At 31.1% G+C, this 14,957-nt stretch overlaps 2 protein-coding genes across 4 annotated transcripts; one reads left to right on the top strand and one right to left on the bottom strand.

Moving 5' to 3' along the window:
• Positions 1-113: 113 nt before the first annotated feature.
• Positions 114-5,301, bottom strand: LOC107014984 (LRR receptor-like serine/threonine-protein kinase FEI 2). Its single transcript, XM_015215126.2, has 13 exons — positions 4,673-5,301; positions 4,450-4,585; positions 4,280-4,351; positions 4,104-4,175; positions 3,927-3,998; positions 3,763-3,834; positions 3,603-3,674; positions 2,452-2,558; positions 2,128-2,301; positions 1,721-2,053; positions 1,219-1,470; positions 820-953; positions 114-632 (listed from the first exon to the last, which is right to left on the bottom strand). Exons 1-13 carry the CDS (start codon positions 4,752-4,754, stop codon positions 405-407), a joined length of 1,806 nt encoding a protein of 601 aa, XP_015070612.1. The 5' UTR covers positions 4,755-5,301; the 3' UTR covers positions 114-404.
• A 2,768-nt stretch (positions 5,302-8,069) lies between these two features.
• On the top strand, positions 8,070-10,489 carry LOC107013072 (protein NRT1/ PTR FAMILY 2.8). 3 transcript variants are annotated; one of them, XM_015213058.2, is made up of 3 exons: positions 8,070-8,352; positions 8,424-8,641; positions 8,871-10,489. In XM_015213058.2, the coding sequence occupies exons 1-3, from the start codon at positions 8,232-8,234 to the stop codon at positions 10,320-10,322; spliced, it is 1,791 nt and encodes a 596-aa protein (XP_015068544.1). In that variant the 5' UTR covers positions 8,070-8,231; the 3' UTR covers positions 10,323-10,489. The 3 variants fall into 3 exon arrangements, with proteins under 3 accessions (XP_015068544.1, XP_015068545.1, XP_015068547.1); XM_015213059.2 differs by lacking the exon at positions 8,070-8,352 and having other exon boundaries at positions 8,435-8,527; positions 8,602-8,641; XM_015213061.2 differs by lacking the exon at positions 8,070-8,352 and having other exon boundaries at positions 8,503-8,601.
• The last annotated feature ends 4,468 nt before the right edge of the window (positions 10,490-14,957 follow it).

Here is a 14,957-nt window from a genome sequence, read left to right as displayed (position 1 = left end):
CAATTTTTTTATGATAATTCAGTGGCATACAAAAAAATTCTTTGCAGATATGCCATCCACCAGTAGTTGAGTGTCCTCATCTATTTTATTAAATTTCTCTTAAAGAACAATTCTTCAGAGGAACCTACACTCTTTTACAGGTGAAGGAAAATTCAATAGTGATAAATGGATTATAAATACTACATAATGCCATTGCTAGTTAGGACTCATAATTGTAGCTTTAAAACTAACTGCAGGTATCTACACAAAAAGGCACAAGTGATGCACAAAGACATTAGGAAGAAAAGCAGCAGGGCTCCAAAAGCAAGGAGCATACAGAGTATCTGCAATGGCAGATTACACATTTCAGCATCAGGCTGCAAACTGTTTCTAAATATTTGGTCCCGGGAAACTTATTTCGTACATCAAGAATAATCTGAATGAGACTCGTCATAGAAATCACTCGGGCATGGTGACATGACCTCTTGCTCCAAATATTGCAGCACCTGTTGCATTGTAGGTCTATCATCTGGATTTGCATCAGTGCATCTTGCAGCTATTTCTATAATTGCTTCTACTGTCTCTGCATCTGCATCTCTGCAACTCGCATCTAGGATGTCTTCCAGTCTATTCTCCTTCAGCAAGGTATTCATCTGTTCATTTTTCAAATTGAGACACTATCATCAATATGTGGAAATTGTACAGCTAAATACAGAAAAGGCAAGTTCCATATCACAATCGCCCATAATTTCCGAACTAGTGTCTCCTATGAAGTTTAAAAAATTGATGAGTCTTCATGAAGTTTTAAAATTCGGTGAGTTTCAAGGGAAGCATGCATACCCAGCCAACCACATTTAAGCCTCGGTTTACGAAGGATGGATCTGTAGGCCTTTTTCCAGTCACCAGCTCTAAAAGGAGAACCCCAAAGCTGTACACATCAGATTTTTCTGTAGCTCTTCCACTTTGCAAGTACTCTGGTTATATTACAATTTACAAACAAGAAATCGTTGGTCAGACATTTCATTAGAAGATGAGGTGAGTTTGGGAATTTAAATTTATGAAGGTTAAGCAAATCAAAACACCTACATATAGATGATTATAAAAAGAAGAATAGGTAAAGGTTTTATCCAAGCGAAAAAATAAGAAAATAAGTCATTCTTACAATTAAAAGGCAACACATAGATGATTATATGTGTGAATCTATCTTTATGCCTTGCTGATTTAAGTGAATATGCATACCTGGTGCTAAATAACCAAAAGTACCCGCAACCACAGTCGTGACATGAGCTTCCTCATCCACCAAAAGCTTGGCAAGGCCAAAGTCTGAAACACGAGGTTCTAGATTCTCATCAAGGAGTATGTTGCTTGATTTGATATCTCGATGAACTATTTTAGGAGAACAGTCATGATGTAGGTAGGCCAATCCTCTTGCAGAACCAAGAGCTACTTTCAGACGTGCATTCCAGTTTAACAACCGATCATCCACACGTTCTGCAAAAATACAATAAAGATGCATGCAATGAATAGCCAAGAAAAGCAGATTGTTTAAATGAATGCTTTCCCCCACCTCTCCAGTTTCACAACTGATGACTGAAATTAATGGTTGTATTCAGGCCAAACCAAATAAAAAATGTACGGCAAAAATATACACACTTTCCATATTTGATGTCTTGTATAAGCTTAAGAGGAGGTGTGGAGAGTAAGAAGGATTGCGGGACAGTTTTGAAAGCTGGAAACATACCGTGTAGTAAATTGTCCAAGCTTCCCATAACCAAATAATCATAGATGAGAAGCCTTGCAGTAGGAAGCCTACAGTAACCTCGTAGATTGACCAGATTAATGTGTTTGATGCTACCCAAGATTTCTAACTCTCTCTCAAAGACTTGATCAGAGCCTTCACGACTCCGGTCTATTCTTTTAACTGCAAATGTTCCACAATCATTCATAACCATCCGATACACAGTACCGAACCCTCCTGCTCCAACGACATCTTCCTCATCAAGGGATTCAATCTTCTCTATTAGCTCGCATGAAGGATAAGGAAGATCACCATGGAAAGTAATAAGCTTGGCACCTGAAGCTTCGACAAATTAACACAAAAATAGGGAGAAGAAAAAGAAATGGTAATTGTACTATTCACCCACTTACTTGGCTCTTTGTGGACTTGCTTCTTGACTTCTGTGTATTTTTTCGCTGTTCTTTCCTTCTTAGATAACAACCAAACCCAGAGGAAAATAAAGAGCACAATGAGTACAAAACCCAACGTAGATATTGCACCAATAACTGCTGCTCTAATATAGTGAGAGGATCGCTTCGTAGGAACTGCAGAAACCACATTAATTTAGCAACAAATCAGACTTTCTACAGAGAATAAAGGAGAAAAAAGTAAAATCCACTCAGTGCAGGAAAGGGAAGTTCCAAAAGCCTGTAGACTTCTAAAAAGGAAATAGAGATGAAGCAGCAAATAAAAACCTGCAGCTTCATCGCTTTCAGCATGAGGCAATACTACAGGGAATCCCATAGATGTTCTGCAAGGCTTGCGGACTTGTTGACCACAGAGATCTAAATTGCCAATAAACCTAAGCATAAGAATTATCCTCATCAGAATAGTTTGCTATAAGATAGCCATTAATAGAAGAATTAAACACTGAACATGTTATCTCCCAAGACTATGAAGAAGAAATGTAAACGGCAGGTCAGTTCACGAGACTCCAGTTAAACAAGTTGTTCGTCGACAAGCTAGTGTTGGTGATGCAACATCCATACCATTGGATGACTAAGAATTTACTCCAGAAAGAAACCTGTGTGAATTAACCCGTCACATATATCTTGCCTTGTGACATTTGAAAATACTTTATAATTATCTATTTTGACACTTTGAGAGAATCAAGCTTCAAATTCCCTTTTGACATGACGCCATGACGGGGAAGAATAATTTTTGCATTGTACACAAGTAAAATTGATCAATACAGGACTAGATTCCTAGTTTCATCTATGTAGCAGCCAATCAACTACTAGGCAAGTCAAACCGAAAAGTCGATCTCAACATATGCAATGCATACATGATTGGAGCACCATAAATTCAAGTCAGGCATACTTACAAAATTAATCACCATGTTAACAATTGAAGCACCATCAATTTGTTAGAATAGTTTCCACCTCAAATATCACACTGTTTTAATTTCTAGGATCATGATTGAAGGACTATCAATTGATAGATTCGGTCTGTTCAGAAGTAAAAATTCTCAACTGCACATGTGATGTTAATACACTGATCTTTTGACGGATATTGTGCTTGGTTTGTATTTGCTAGGTGACATTGTAGCACTGCCACAAACCTAGACTATGCAGCAAACAGCAGTTTATCACCAGATAACTGGTGTGCAAGCACCTGATTTATCTTGTAGTACTATATATCCTATAAGTGTGATTGTAAAGCCAAATGGAATGTGAATATTTTGCTGCACTTCTATACATATAATATAATATGAAGCATTATTCACGATGTATTGTATTTTCTGAGTTTTGAAACATCTGTCTAAATTTATTTACAGTTTATAGAAAATGATGAGCACAGGGAAAAATCAAATGTGGGATTATATTCCAATGGAAGGAGAACTTACGAATCGTTACCAAAAGTGCTCAGTATTCCAACATCTGGGATCTCACCCGAGAAGAAATTGGCTGACAAGTTCCTGAATTGATCCACATTTTTAACACATCAGTGGGTAATGCATTAAGTTATTGAATTAAAACTTTACAATGAACGGAAATTGGACTTACAGAAGACGAAGATGTCTGAGACGGCCAAGAGAAGAAGGTATAGCACCCCTAAGTGAATTGCTTGATAAGTCTCTAAAAGGGAGTAGAAGGTACCAATCATTAAAACAACAACCTCATTAACTATATAAATAGATGGTGAAACTAAAAATATATATATAACTCACAATATGGTCAGTATTGAAAGATTTCCAATATCTGATGGTATGCCACCTTGAAGAAAATTCGCCCTGAGGTATCTGTACGCATAAATAACACCTAGCTTATGACAAATTCATCAAGAAACATGTGGAATCTCCAAGGAAACATTTTATCTATCAGCTATATAAGAAACTGAGACTTACATAGCTCTGAGTTCAGGGCAATTGCCAATTTCATTAGGAATCACGCCGTGCAGACTGTTTTCGTGTAGTGCCCTGGTTTTAGGAAAGAACACATAGTTTATCAAGGCAAGTAGCAAGACAGAAACTTTAGCCCTAATACAATTTTGTTGCATTGCCTCAATGACAATGGGACTTACAATCTCTGCAATCTGGTGAGTTTACCAACACTGGGAGATATAATTCCTCCAAGTTCCATGTAAGGTAAGTTGCTGAAGATTCAAAAACAAAAATGCAGAAAATGAACCCAAGCAAACAAAATGAATAAACCACTGATGGTGAAAATAAAAAAGTGAACTATTGAACCTACATAGATTGAACTCTTTGCTCATTAGGATAGCAAGAAATGCCAGTCCACCTACAAGGCGACTCATCCGAATCATTCCAGTTACTCAAAACATTTTTAGTATCATTCAAAAGGGTTCTCATTTCCAACAAAGCAGAACCTAGAAAAAGTACAATCTTTTAAGCTCAAGAACAACATACAATGCTACAAAAACCTTAGATAAAACCCACAAAGAAGTAAACTTTACCATCTGGGGTTAGTGAAAAACAGCTTCTACTGAAAATGGTCATCGTAAAAAGTCCCAAAAAGATCAACTCCCAGACACCCATTTCAATTTCTTGATGAAAAATGCAGATTTGAGCTTACTTTTTCAGTTTGGACTAAAAATATCAAGTGCAATGTGGAGTAGTAGCAAGTTCACTAATCAATACAGATCTTGAAAAAAAAAAAGAGTAAAGCTAAAATGGTGGTGGGGTTTTGATAGAAACATATGGTATGATTACAGTTCTTACATATGGAAAATCCATAATAATGAAATTTCAAGCACGAAGTGAGAAAAAGAGAAAGAGGGGGGCTGTGTGTATTTTGAAAAAGAGAAGACTTTACTTTGAAAGTAGTCTAGAAAGTTGTGTATAATAGAAAGAAAAAGAAAAAAAAAAAAGAGAAGAACCGTTGTCCAGACACCATTGGAGAATTCAAAAAAAAAAAAAAGGTACTTGTAATAGTTAAACTTACGCTCTTATTTGTTGAAATTTAATGTACTCGCTAACTATTTGAAGAAAAAGAAGTGGTCGTGTATGGGACGATGAAGAATGTGAGATTGGGAGATGTTGTTGTTGGGAAAAGGACATATAATTGCACTGCCCAAAGTCTGAGCAAAATTTGAACATTTGATGACCAATTGTACACACCTTGCTATAGCTAAATGTTCAAATGTACAATAACCCATTCACAGTGGGACACAGAGAAATTTGAAAATTGAAAAGAGAATATATATATATATATAGACTATAGTACTAATCAATAATTTTATTATGTGTGTCAACATATGATTAAATTTGGATATATTCAAAAGTTCAAAAAACATCAAATCCAAATTTAAGGTCCAAACTTCATTTGGTTAAAGCCAATCCCGGTGATTTTAGAGGACGTTTGGATTGGTTTAAAAGTTATAAAATTTACTTTTAATTTAGTTTTAAATTTTTATAAATATTTAATAAATACAGAAGATAATTTAAAATGGGTTAGAAAATGTTTAACAAAGTTTAATAATATTATTGAGGACAAAATATAGCGACAAAAGTGATGAATTATTTTTTAAAACATAAAAAACTTAACTTCATGGTTAAATAAAATTACAAAACAATATATGCGCGTATATATATCTATAAATAAGTGTGTATCATGAGAGATTGATTTATGATCGATTTAAATTTAATGGGTTCAATATTTAATATAACATCTTTGATTTCTTTTGTCATCACATTATCGATTATTAACAGTTTGAGATGACTTGCCCGCATCACTTACATTTTTATTAACATATAAATTGTGAAAATAGAAAGGAAAAAAAATACACACAAAAACATAACAACAAAACGATTTAATAAATAATGAACTAGGAATATTAATGTTTTTTTTAAAAAAAAAAAAAGTGCACTGTTTTTTATAATACTGTAAGACCATCTTCAACCCAACACTAAATCTTATATTTGGTGTAAAATTTAGTGTTTTGAGCTGCAATCCACATTATATTTCACACTAAGTTTGGTGTGTATATAGTGTTACATCAAATTTGGTGTAACATTATTCATCACATTGTTTCACTTTTTGAATATTATAATATTATTTAATTATACAAACTTTTAATTAAACATTGTATAAATATGTTCTAATTAACTCTCTTGTATATTTAATTTTTTATGTAATATTTTTATAATATTAATTTTAGATCTAAAATTTAGTTTTTTTATAAATTAATTTTTTTATATATGACCTTTTAAAAAAAATTAAATTTATGTTAATTCTACTATAAATTATATAAACTACAACAATTGACCTTCACGAAAATTAAAAATGCAGACATATAAATTTTTTAACAAATAATACAATGTCCTTAAAAATACATTGTATAATTTATTTGAATCAGCAATACCATCCATATTCATTAATATAATTTTATTTTATTCTTTAAATTTCAAAGCTTTGTGTTTCATTTTGAACTACGTAATGCATTAATAGAACATTTACGGGAGCAACATAGTGATATTGATAGTTGAATATTTATGTAAAATTTAAAATACTTTTTTCAATTATATAATGTTTATTTAACTGTATTTCGTAAGTGATTTCACTTTTATTTGTATTATCCATTATTATATATAATATTTGCTAGCAAATTGTATTATTTTAAAAAATTATAGTACATAATAATTTTACATTAAACGATTATAAAAAAAATTATATAAACTATATATGATGAATGTTTTAGAAAAAATTTGTTCTATGAAATAAGTAAATATAAATAAAACAAAAAATAATAATATAATAATGAATAAAGGAAAACAATCTTTTTTAATATAAAATTTAATGCGATAAATTAAAATTAATTATATCAAATTTAATACTAACATTAAATTTAATATAAAATTTGATATTTTAGTTAGAGATGCGGACTATTGAAGAAAAGGTGTCAGCATGCATGAGAACTTTTGTCAAGTAAGCTTGCCACTTGTCGAGAAAGGATGTCATCGATTCATTATTTTAGCACTACTCCATCTTTTATTTCCTTCTCTAAAACAAGATACCATCAAAACACTCGAAATAATCACATGCAAAGTACGTTCTGAAGGTCTAGCGAGTTTTTTTTTTTTTTCAAAGGCGGCTCCTTTCTTTCCTCGGACCGATGACTCGCTTGTTCAGTACTGTTAACTATTATAGGAGGATGCCGTCCCTCGGGACTATCGTCTGGATCGACAGTAAGTGAATACCAAATATAACATAGATAGAGAAAATAATATCTCTTACATTTTGTTTGGATCATTGTTATCTATTATTTCATAATATATTATATTATATTTTATTTTATTATATTGTATGATAAAGACAATATTTGGCTAGATTGTATTGTTTGTTGTTGTTTAATAACATTTTAATTGTTTGGTTTGATCGTATCGTACTTTATTGTAAATTTACTAAAATATTCTAATTATTTTAGCATAGGAGGTTTGACTAGATTTAAATAATTAAGATAAACGATAAAATGGTATTTTGAAATATTATGTAAATATATAATTAGAAAAAGAAATTAAGAAACACAACAAATTGGTTGTTCCATAAAAAAAGGATTTTTATTGTTAGGTAACAATGAAATTTAACAATGCAATATAATACATTTTAAGTAACAATCAAAACAAACATTGTAAATATAGTAACAATATAATACAGTACAATAGATAATAATGATCCAAACATAGCGTTAATATCTCAAATTTCACACTCATAACGTATAGTCTTTTTTAAATAAGCGTAGTAGATCGATTTTAGAATTCTATCAATTATTTTATGTTTTTACCAAGAGAAAGATCAACCGCGCATATTTCCACAAATTTGGGATATATGTAAGCCATTAATTAATCCAATTCATTCCTCCCCTTTTTTTTCTCTCTCTTCTCATTGAATGCAAGCTGTTTGATCGTCGGTTACCTTTTTTTTTCCAGATTCATTTGTACAAAACTAATGAAGTTGAAAGAAGGAACATCTTGATTGTTTGCAATTTGATAATTAACACATAGTGAGGAGGAGAAATGGCTGATGAGATTATCAATGCAAGTCATTCATCCTCCGAAGAAGAACAAGAACAAAATATTGCTCCAAAATGTTGCACAAGAAAAAAAGGAGGATGGACAGCCATTGCCTTCATTCTTGGTAACCAACACATGAATAAATGTATTTATATGTAACGAATCACCATGTTTGATTGTTTTTGTTTTGTGAAGGGAATGAATCGTTTGAGAAATTGGCATCGGTTAGTTTGATATCGAACATGACTACATATTTGCGAACCAAATATAATATGGGGGGTGTATTTTTGGTAAATGTGGTGAGTATATGGTCTGGCTGCTCCAATATTACCCCTATAGCTGGTGCCTTCTTAGCTGATGCTCACCTTGGCAGGTTCCTCACTCTACTCTTTGGTTCCCTTGCTTCTTTCATGGTACTTTTGTTCTTCCTTTTCCTCTTTTCTTCTCGTGCAATGTAACGATTATTCGAGTGTAATATAGCTCAAGTCTCAACTTAAATAAGAGTCTATATAGTAGCAAAGTATGTTCTCCTAAATTACAATCATTCTGAATGAAAATTTGGTAACAACAAAATTTTGAGGATAAAAAAGATTGCTAGTAAATAGCATTGCTTGAAAGCCCCGAATTCTGTTTTTTTGGCAGGGGATGGGGATGGTGACATTAACAGCTGGAATCGACGAACTGAGGCCACCTCATTGTCAGGGCAATGCACGTTGTGAAGATCCACAAAAATGGCAGCTGGGTTACCTTTTCGCAGGTCTTGGATTTATGGCTATAGGTTCAGGAGGTATTCGAGCCTGCAACATCGCATTTGGGGCTGATCAGTTCGATACTAATACAGAGAAAGGAAGGTCTCAGCTCAAAAGTTTCTTCAATTGGTGGTACTTCTCATTCACTATAGCACTTATCATTGCCCTCACAGTTGTTATCTATATCCAGACAAATATCAGTTGGTTTATAGGCTTCCTAATTCCAACTTGCTGTTTAGCTCTTTCCATTATGATTTTCTTGATGGGTCGAAACTCTTATATCCGTCTCAAGCCTCAAGGATGTGTTTTTATCGATATGGCAAAGGTTATAAATGCAGCTTGTAGAAAAAGACACATTCATGATCTACCAACAGCAAGTTCCCTTTATGATCCTGAAACCAGAGAATCAGAAAACGAGCTATCGGTGCTTAGGCACACGGACAGATTCAAGTTCCTTGATAAGGCCGCGGTGATTGTTGATCCTAACAGTGAACTGAATACTGAAGGAGTTGCTAAAGATAGCTGGAGACTCTGTAATGTCGAACAGGTGGAAAGACTGAAATGTGTCGTTGGGATTTTACCCGTTTGGGTAGCTGGAATTACTTGTTTCATCACAATGGAACAGATGAATACGTTCGGGGTACTTCAAGTAATTCAATCCAACACAAAAGTTGGGAATTTCATGATTCCTCCTGGATGGATGGGACTAGCATCCATGATTGCCCTGGCTATATGGATCTTCATCTACGAATGTGTATACGTTCCAAATGCATCAAAAATCTCTAAGAAAGAAGCTAGATTGTCCCTCCAGATAAGAATCAAAATCGGTATTATCATGGCGATTCTTTGCTTATTAGTAGCTGCATTAGTTGAAACAAGACGGCGTGACTTAGCCCTGAAACAAGGCACATTCCTATCTCCACTTGGCATTGCATACTTTTTGCCTCAATTCATCTTATCAGGCTTGACAGAAGCATTTGCCGCGGTATCCGTCATGGAATTCTTGAATAACCAAGTACCAGAGACAATGAGAAGTGTAGCTGGAGCAATTTTCTTCTTGAGCCTAAGCATTGCCAGTTACCTCAACACACTCATTGTCAATTTGGTTGAGATTTTAAGCAGGCTACATGGCGGAAAACGGTGGTTGGGAGGTCATGACCTAAATGAAAACAAGCTAGAACGTTTTTACCTTCTTATTGCTGGATTGGGAATACTAAACTTCATATACTTCCATTTCTTCGCGAGCCGTTACATTCAAAGTTATGAAGAATCAAAGAGGAGAAAAACTGTGTTGGAGGATCGCGTTGATGCTGGATATGTCGATTTGCCAGAAAAGAAACCATGAAAAATTTATACAAGGTTTAGTGATCCAAATGGAGTAATTGAATCAAATACATGAGTATTTTTATGTCATGTACTATAAGTTTCTTGTAACATTAATGTCCCATCATTTGTCATATGGAAGCCAGAACAGATAATATATACAAGGAGTTAATCTTATTTGGTAATGCATCTAAAGTTTTGGGCTTTAGGCGCCCAATTTTTTGGGGTCTAACTTTGTTTCATTGGAAAGGGAAGACAATTTTTAGATTTTGATTTGGTAAAAAAGAAGGCTTAAAATTAACTTTCTAATCTATACATAAAAAATTGGAAAAATTACGCGGTTAAATAAATTTATGCTACTTAATTACTCATCATAGCTATAGTTTGCTATAATTTTCACTCGCGACTTACATTATATATTAAGTCTGTATAATTAGTCACGTTGTATATCTATAATTTGTCGGAATATACAAATAGATATGTATAATATACAATTATTTAACTAACATTCATGTACAATTCATCTCTCTCCCACTCTCTGCCTTCTCTCGCTTCCCTCTCTCCTTCCTCTCACAATCTCTCTCGCCTCTCTCCCCGCTCTCTCTCTCCTCCCTCTCTCAATCTCACTTGCCATTTATACAATGCATATGTATAATATACAATTATCTAACCGATATAAATATACAATTCACCTCTGTCCCACTCTCTTTCCTCTCTCTCGCCTCTCTCCCAATCTTGCTCACCTCTCTCCTCCCTCTGTCAATCTCGTTCGCCTCTCTCCTCTCTCTCCCAATTTCGCTTGCCATGTATATAAATACATATGTATAAATATATAATTATCTAACCAATATACATATACAATTACCTCTCTCCCACTTTTTGCCCTCTCTCACTCGTCACTCTCCTCTCTCTCAGTCTCGCTCGTCTCTCTCCTCCCCATAACGTGTAACTACGAATCACAATTATCAAAATATAACTATCAAAAGTAATTAGGTTGTTTTTGAGTAGCCATGTAAGAAAAATCCTCTTTGTAAATATTCATTCTTTTATCAACTTACGCACTACACATCTTTATTAATTTATTTTGTTCTTTTAACATATTTTCTTCTTACAAAGATTATGCTGGAAACAAACAAAAGCAAGTGGGACAATTTGTTCAATTAAGAATGTCTCTTTTCTTTCTTTTTTAACAATTTTTAACTTTCAAACTTTCTATATATCTGTTTAAGATTATAAGAGTGAAAAAATATTTTAATGCATTCAACAAGCTTTTAGTTTAAGGAAACAAAATTTAAGATTTTTTGTTATTTCTGTTTTAATTTTGTGTCAAGTTAAAATTGAACAATCAATTTAAAATGAAAAGAGTAAAATATTGATTTTAAAGATACGAATAACTTACGAACTAAATATTTAAAGCCTTTAAATATAAAAGATGTGAGAGTTATAAAAATTAAGTGTGAATTATGTAACTATTCTTTTAAATGTAAGATTTTTTTTAAAAAAAAAGATCAGAGAAAAAGCAAAAAAAATAGATAAATCCTCCTAGTCTGTTTTTATCAAAAGAATAGAGAATCAAAATCTTACCTACCAAAAATTATGTAATTCACCAACTAAATTACTAACCTTTATTATATTTTCAATGTTTTCGAATGCTGCCTTAGTTTCTATTATTTATGTCGTTCTTAGTAAAATAGATGATCTTTAATATTTTTTATTGATTATTTTTATTTATTATTTATTTCTAAAATAAATTTTTATTTTTACTTATTATGTTTTATATAACAAAGAAAATATAATTAACTTTTTCATGTGTTTATCCTCAACATTAAATATTTATTCTTCAAATCATTTTTCAAACCTAATACTAAAAATATAACTTGTTAAATTATCAATATCAATGCATAAATAACACTATTCTTTCTATTTTACCCTTAAAAGTATTTGATCTTGAAAATATCATTTGACTAATATAGATAAATCAAAATGATTAACTCGTGTTCACCGATTAATTTAATCAATTAAAATAAATTAATATATATTTATTTATTAAAAATTTGATTTCAAAAGAGTGTTAAATAAATATACAATAATAAACTCCCATAATTTCTTAACCAAGAAATGATTTGAAGAGAAAATTTTGATTAGTATACTTTCTTGGTCTTTTGGAAATTGGGCCTTGATTTGATATATTACGGATACATAATTAAAGATTCGGATACACTATTGTTGATACATCATGTCTTATTAAGGAAAAATAAAATTGAAAATTAAATTAAGATTTCATAATATTCCGCTAATTAAGGAAAAAAATTAAAAATCAAATTAAGATCCAAATTATATTTTTTTTGTCAAATAAGTATCAAAAACATATTCAAATTATATATATATTTTTTTTAGTTTTATACCTAAACTACATTTTTTAGTTTGAGAACACACCTCTCTCTTTTATACCACTCTCATCATGTTATGTGTAATACACTTTCTCTTTTATTTTAAAGAATTTTCACATCACACTCTACATGAATAAAATATTTGACAAAAAATAAATAGATTTATTAGTATAGTTAAAATTAAAAATTGAAAAACTATTGTAAAAAAATAATATTTTCTTTATAAAATAAAATATAAAATATTTTTCTTATCCCACACTTAAAGTTTTTTTATTTTGTTTAAATTTCTTTTATAAAAGTATTTCATTTTTTACTTCATTTCCTCCCCCTCATCAAATACTAATTTAGATATTATTTTATTTTCTTAAAAATATAATTCTACCCATCCCACTTAACCCTCCGCTTTCAATCTTTTTACTAGTGATTAGATATACATATCAAAAATATTTTTTACTTACCGTCACAAGACTTTTTTTATATTTTTATATTCGGTACACTAGTAGAATTTTTTTTCTAAAAATATATGTACGTGCATATCTAACACAAAATAAGAAAAACGTAAAATAAAAATAAGAATTAGGAGTGGAAAATTAAATAGGATGAGATAGATTTTTTAAAATAAAATAATATCAATTTCTATCGGGGGGGGGGGGGGAGGAAGATAAATATGAAATTTTTAAAAATATTTTATAAATATTTTGTTTAAAAAAAGGATGGAGTTGTCGCGGGGAGGGGGGTACGTGGAGGAGGTGGTGGAGTGAGAAAAGAAAAAAAAATAATTTTTTTATATGGATAGTAATCTTTAATTTTTAACTAATATTAATTTTTTATTATTTAATTTTCATCTAGAAAAAATATTTTATTTATGTGGAATGTCATGTGTTAAAGTTTCATATAAAAGAGAGAGTGCACTACACACACCACCGAGGTGTGTTTCTCAAACTAAAAAGTGATAGTTTAGGTATGAAACTGACACTTTCAATAGTTCAGATATGAAACTCAAAAAAATTAAATAATTTAGATTGTTTTTAACACTTATCTCTTAAGAATTTCCAAACTATTTTACGGTCTGGTTTGCCTTTGACTTACCTTTCAAAGAGTGTGCTTATAATTCATATAGTTGACCCAAATGAAAAACTTCAATCACATTTTAAGTTTGTCAAAGTTATATTTAAGGCTAAATTCATAAATAAATTTTTAAATTTGTTGGATTTTTTTTCTCAGGTATTTCAACTATGTCATTTTCCTATTGAATCATTCATAATTTGTTTCTTTTAAACATCATTGACTGATTTTGATCAACTTTTCTATCGTAAATGCCTTCAACTGTATTCGTATTGCAATGATTTTGATTGAAGTAATGAAGACAAATTGTGTGTTAGTCTAGTTTGTTTTCTAATGTGTTCAAATGGCTTAAAGTAAAACACAATTATTCTCGAATATTTTCACTATCAATTGAACTAATGAGTTTTGGAAAAACACATGTATCCTATATCAATAAATCTCACAAAATCTGATCCCACATCATCCAAAAGTATTTAAAAGGAACAAATTATAGGTGGTTCAATGACTCAATAGGAAAATGACATAGTTGAGATATTTGAAGGAAAAAACCCAACAAGTTCAGAAAACTATTTATGTACTTGACCTTTATTTAATATACATTTTAAATTTTATATTGATTTAATTAATCGTTTCAAACTTGGTAATTTGATAATCCCGACATTTTTAGACGCCAATATGATAAATAATATGAATTTGCTCTCATTTAGGCACGGCAGAGAAAATAACTTTTTTTTTAAAAAAAAAAAACTACTAACTCTCAAATGGGTATTTACATTATATATTTTATTCTGAGTTGTTTTTTTTCTAATTCTTTTAGATGCAACCATTATTTGTTTCCATCATATATTTTTGGATCCAAATTTATAAGACTTAATTGAAACTTTAATTATTTTTTCCAAAAGAAGAAAAGATTTAGCAAAAAATAATGAAGTTCAAACAAATGTGTATTTTTTCTGTAAAAGAATAAAAAAATGTGTATTATTTCATGCAAAAAGACTATTTATTTCAATAATTCATTGTTCTTTTTTGGATAAAGTATGTCAAATAGTTTATTGAAATTTTATTTATTTCTTCAGCGGATACGCAATTACATTAGTTCTAATAGGTGTATTTTTTCTTTTTCCAAACCTTGATTAGAATATCACGTGTGTATAATATATATATATATATATATATATATATATATATAAAGCCACAAAGAC

This window comes from Solanum pennellii, chromosome 3 (genome assembly GCF_001406875.1).
Source record: "Solanum pennellii chromosome 3, SPENNV200".
NCBI classification, from domain to species: Eukaryota; Viridiplantae; Streptophyta; class Magnoliopsida; order Solanales; family Solanaceae; genus Solanum; species Solanum pennellii.
Note: the sequence above shows the minus strand (reverse complement) of the source record. Positions and strands in the feature narration are given on the sequence as shown.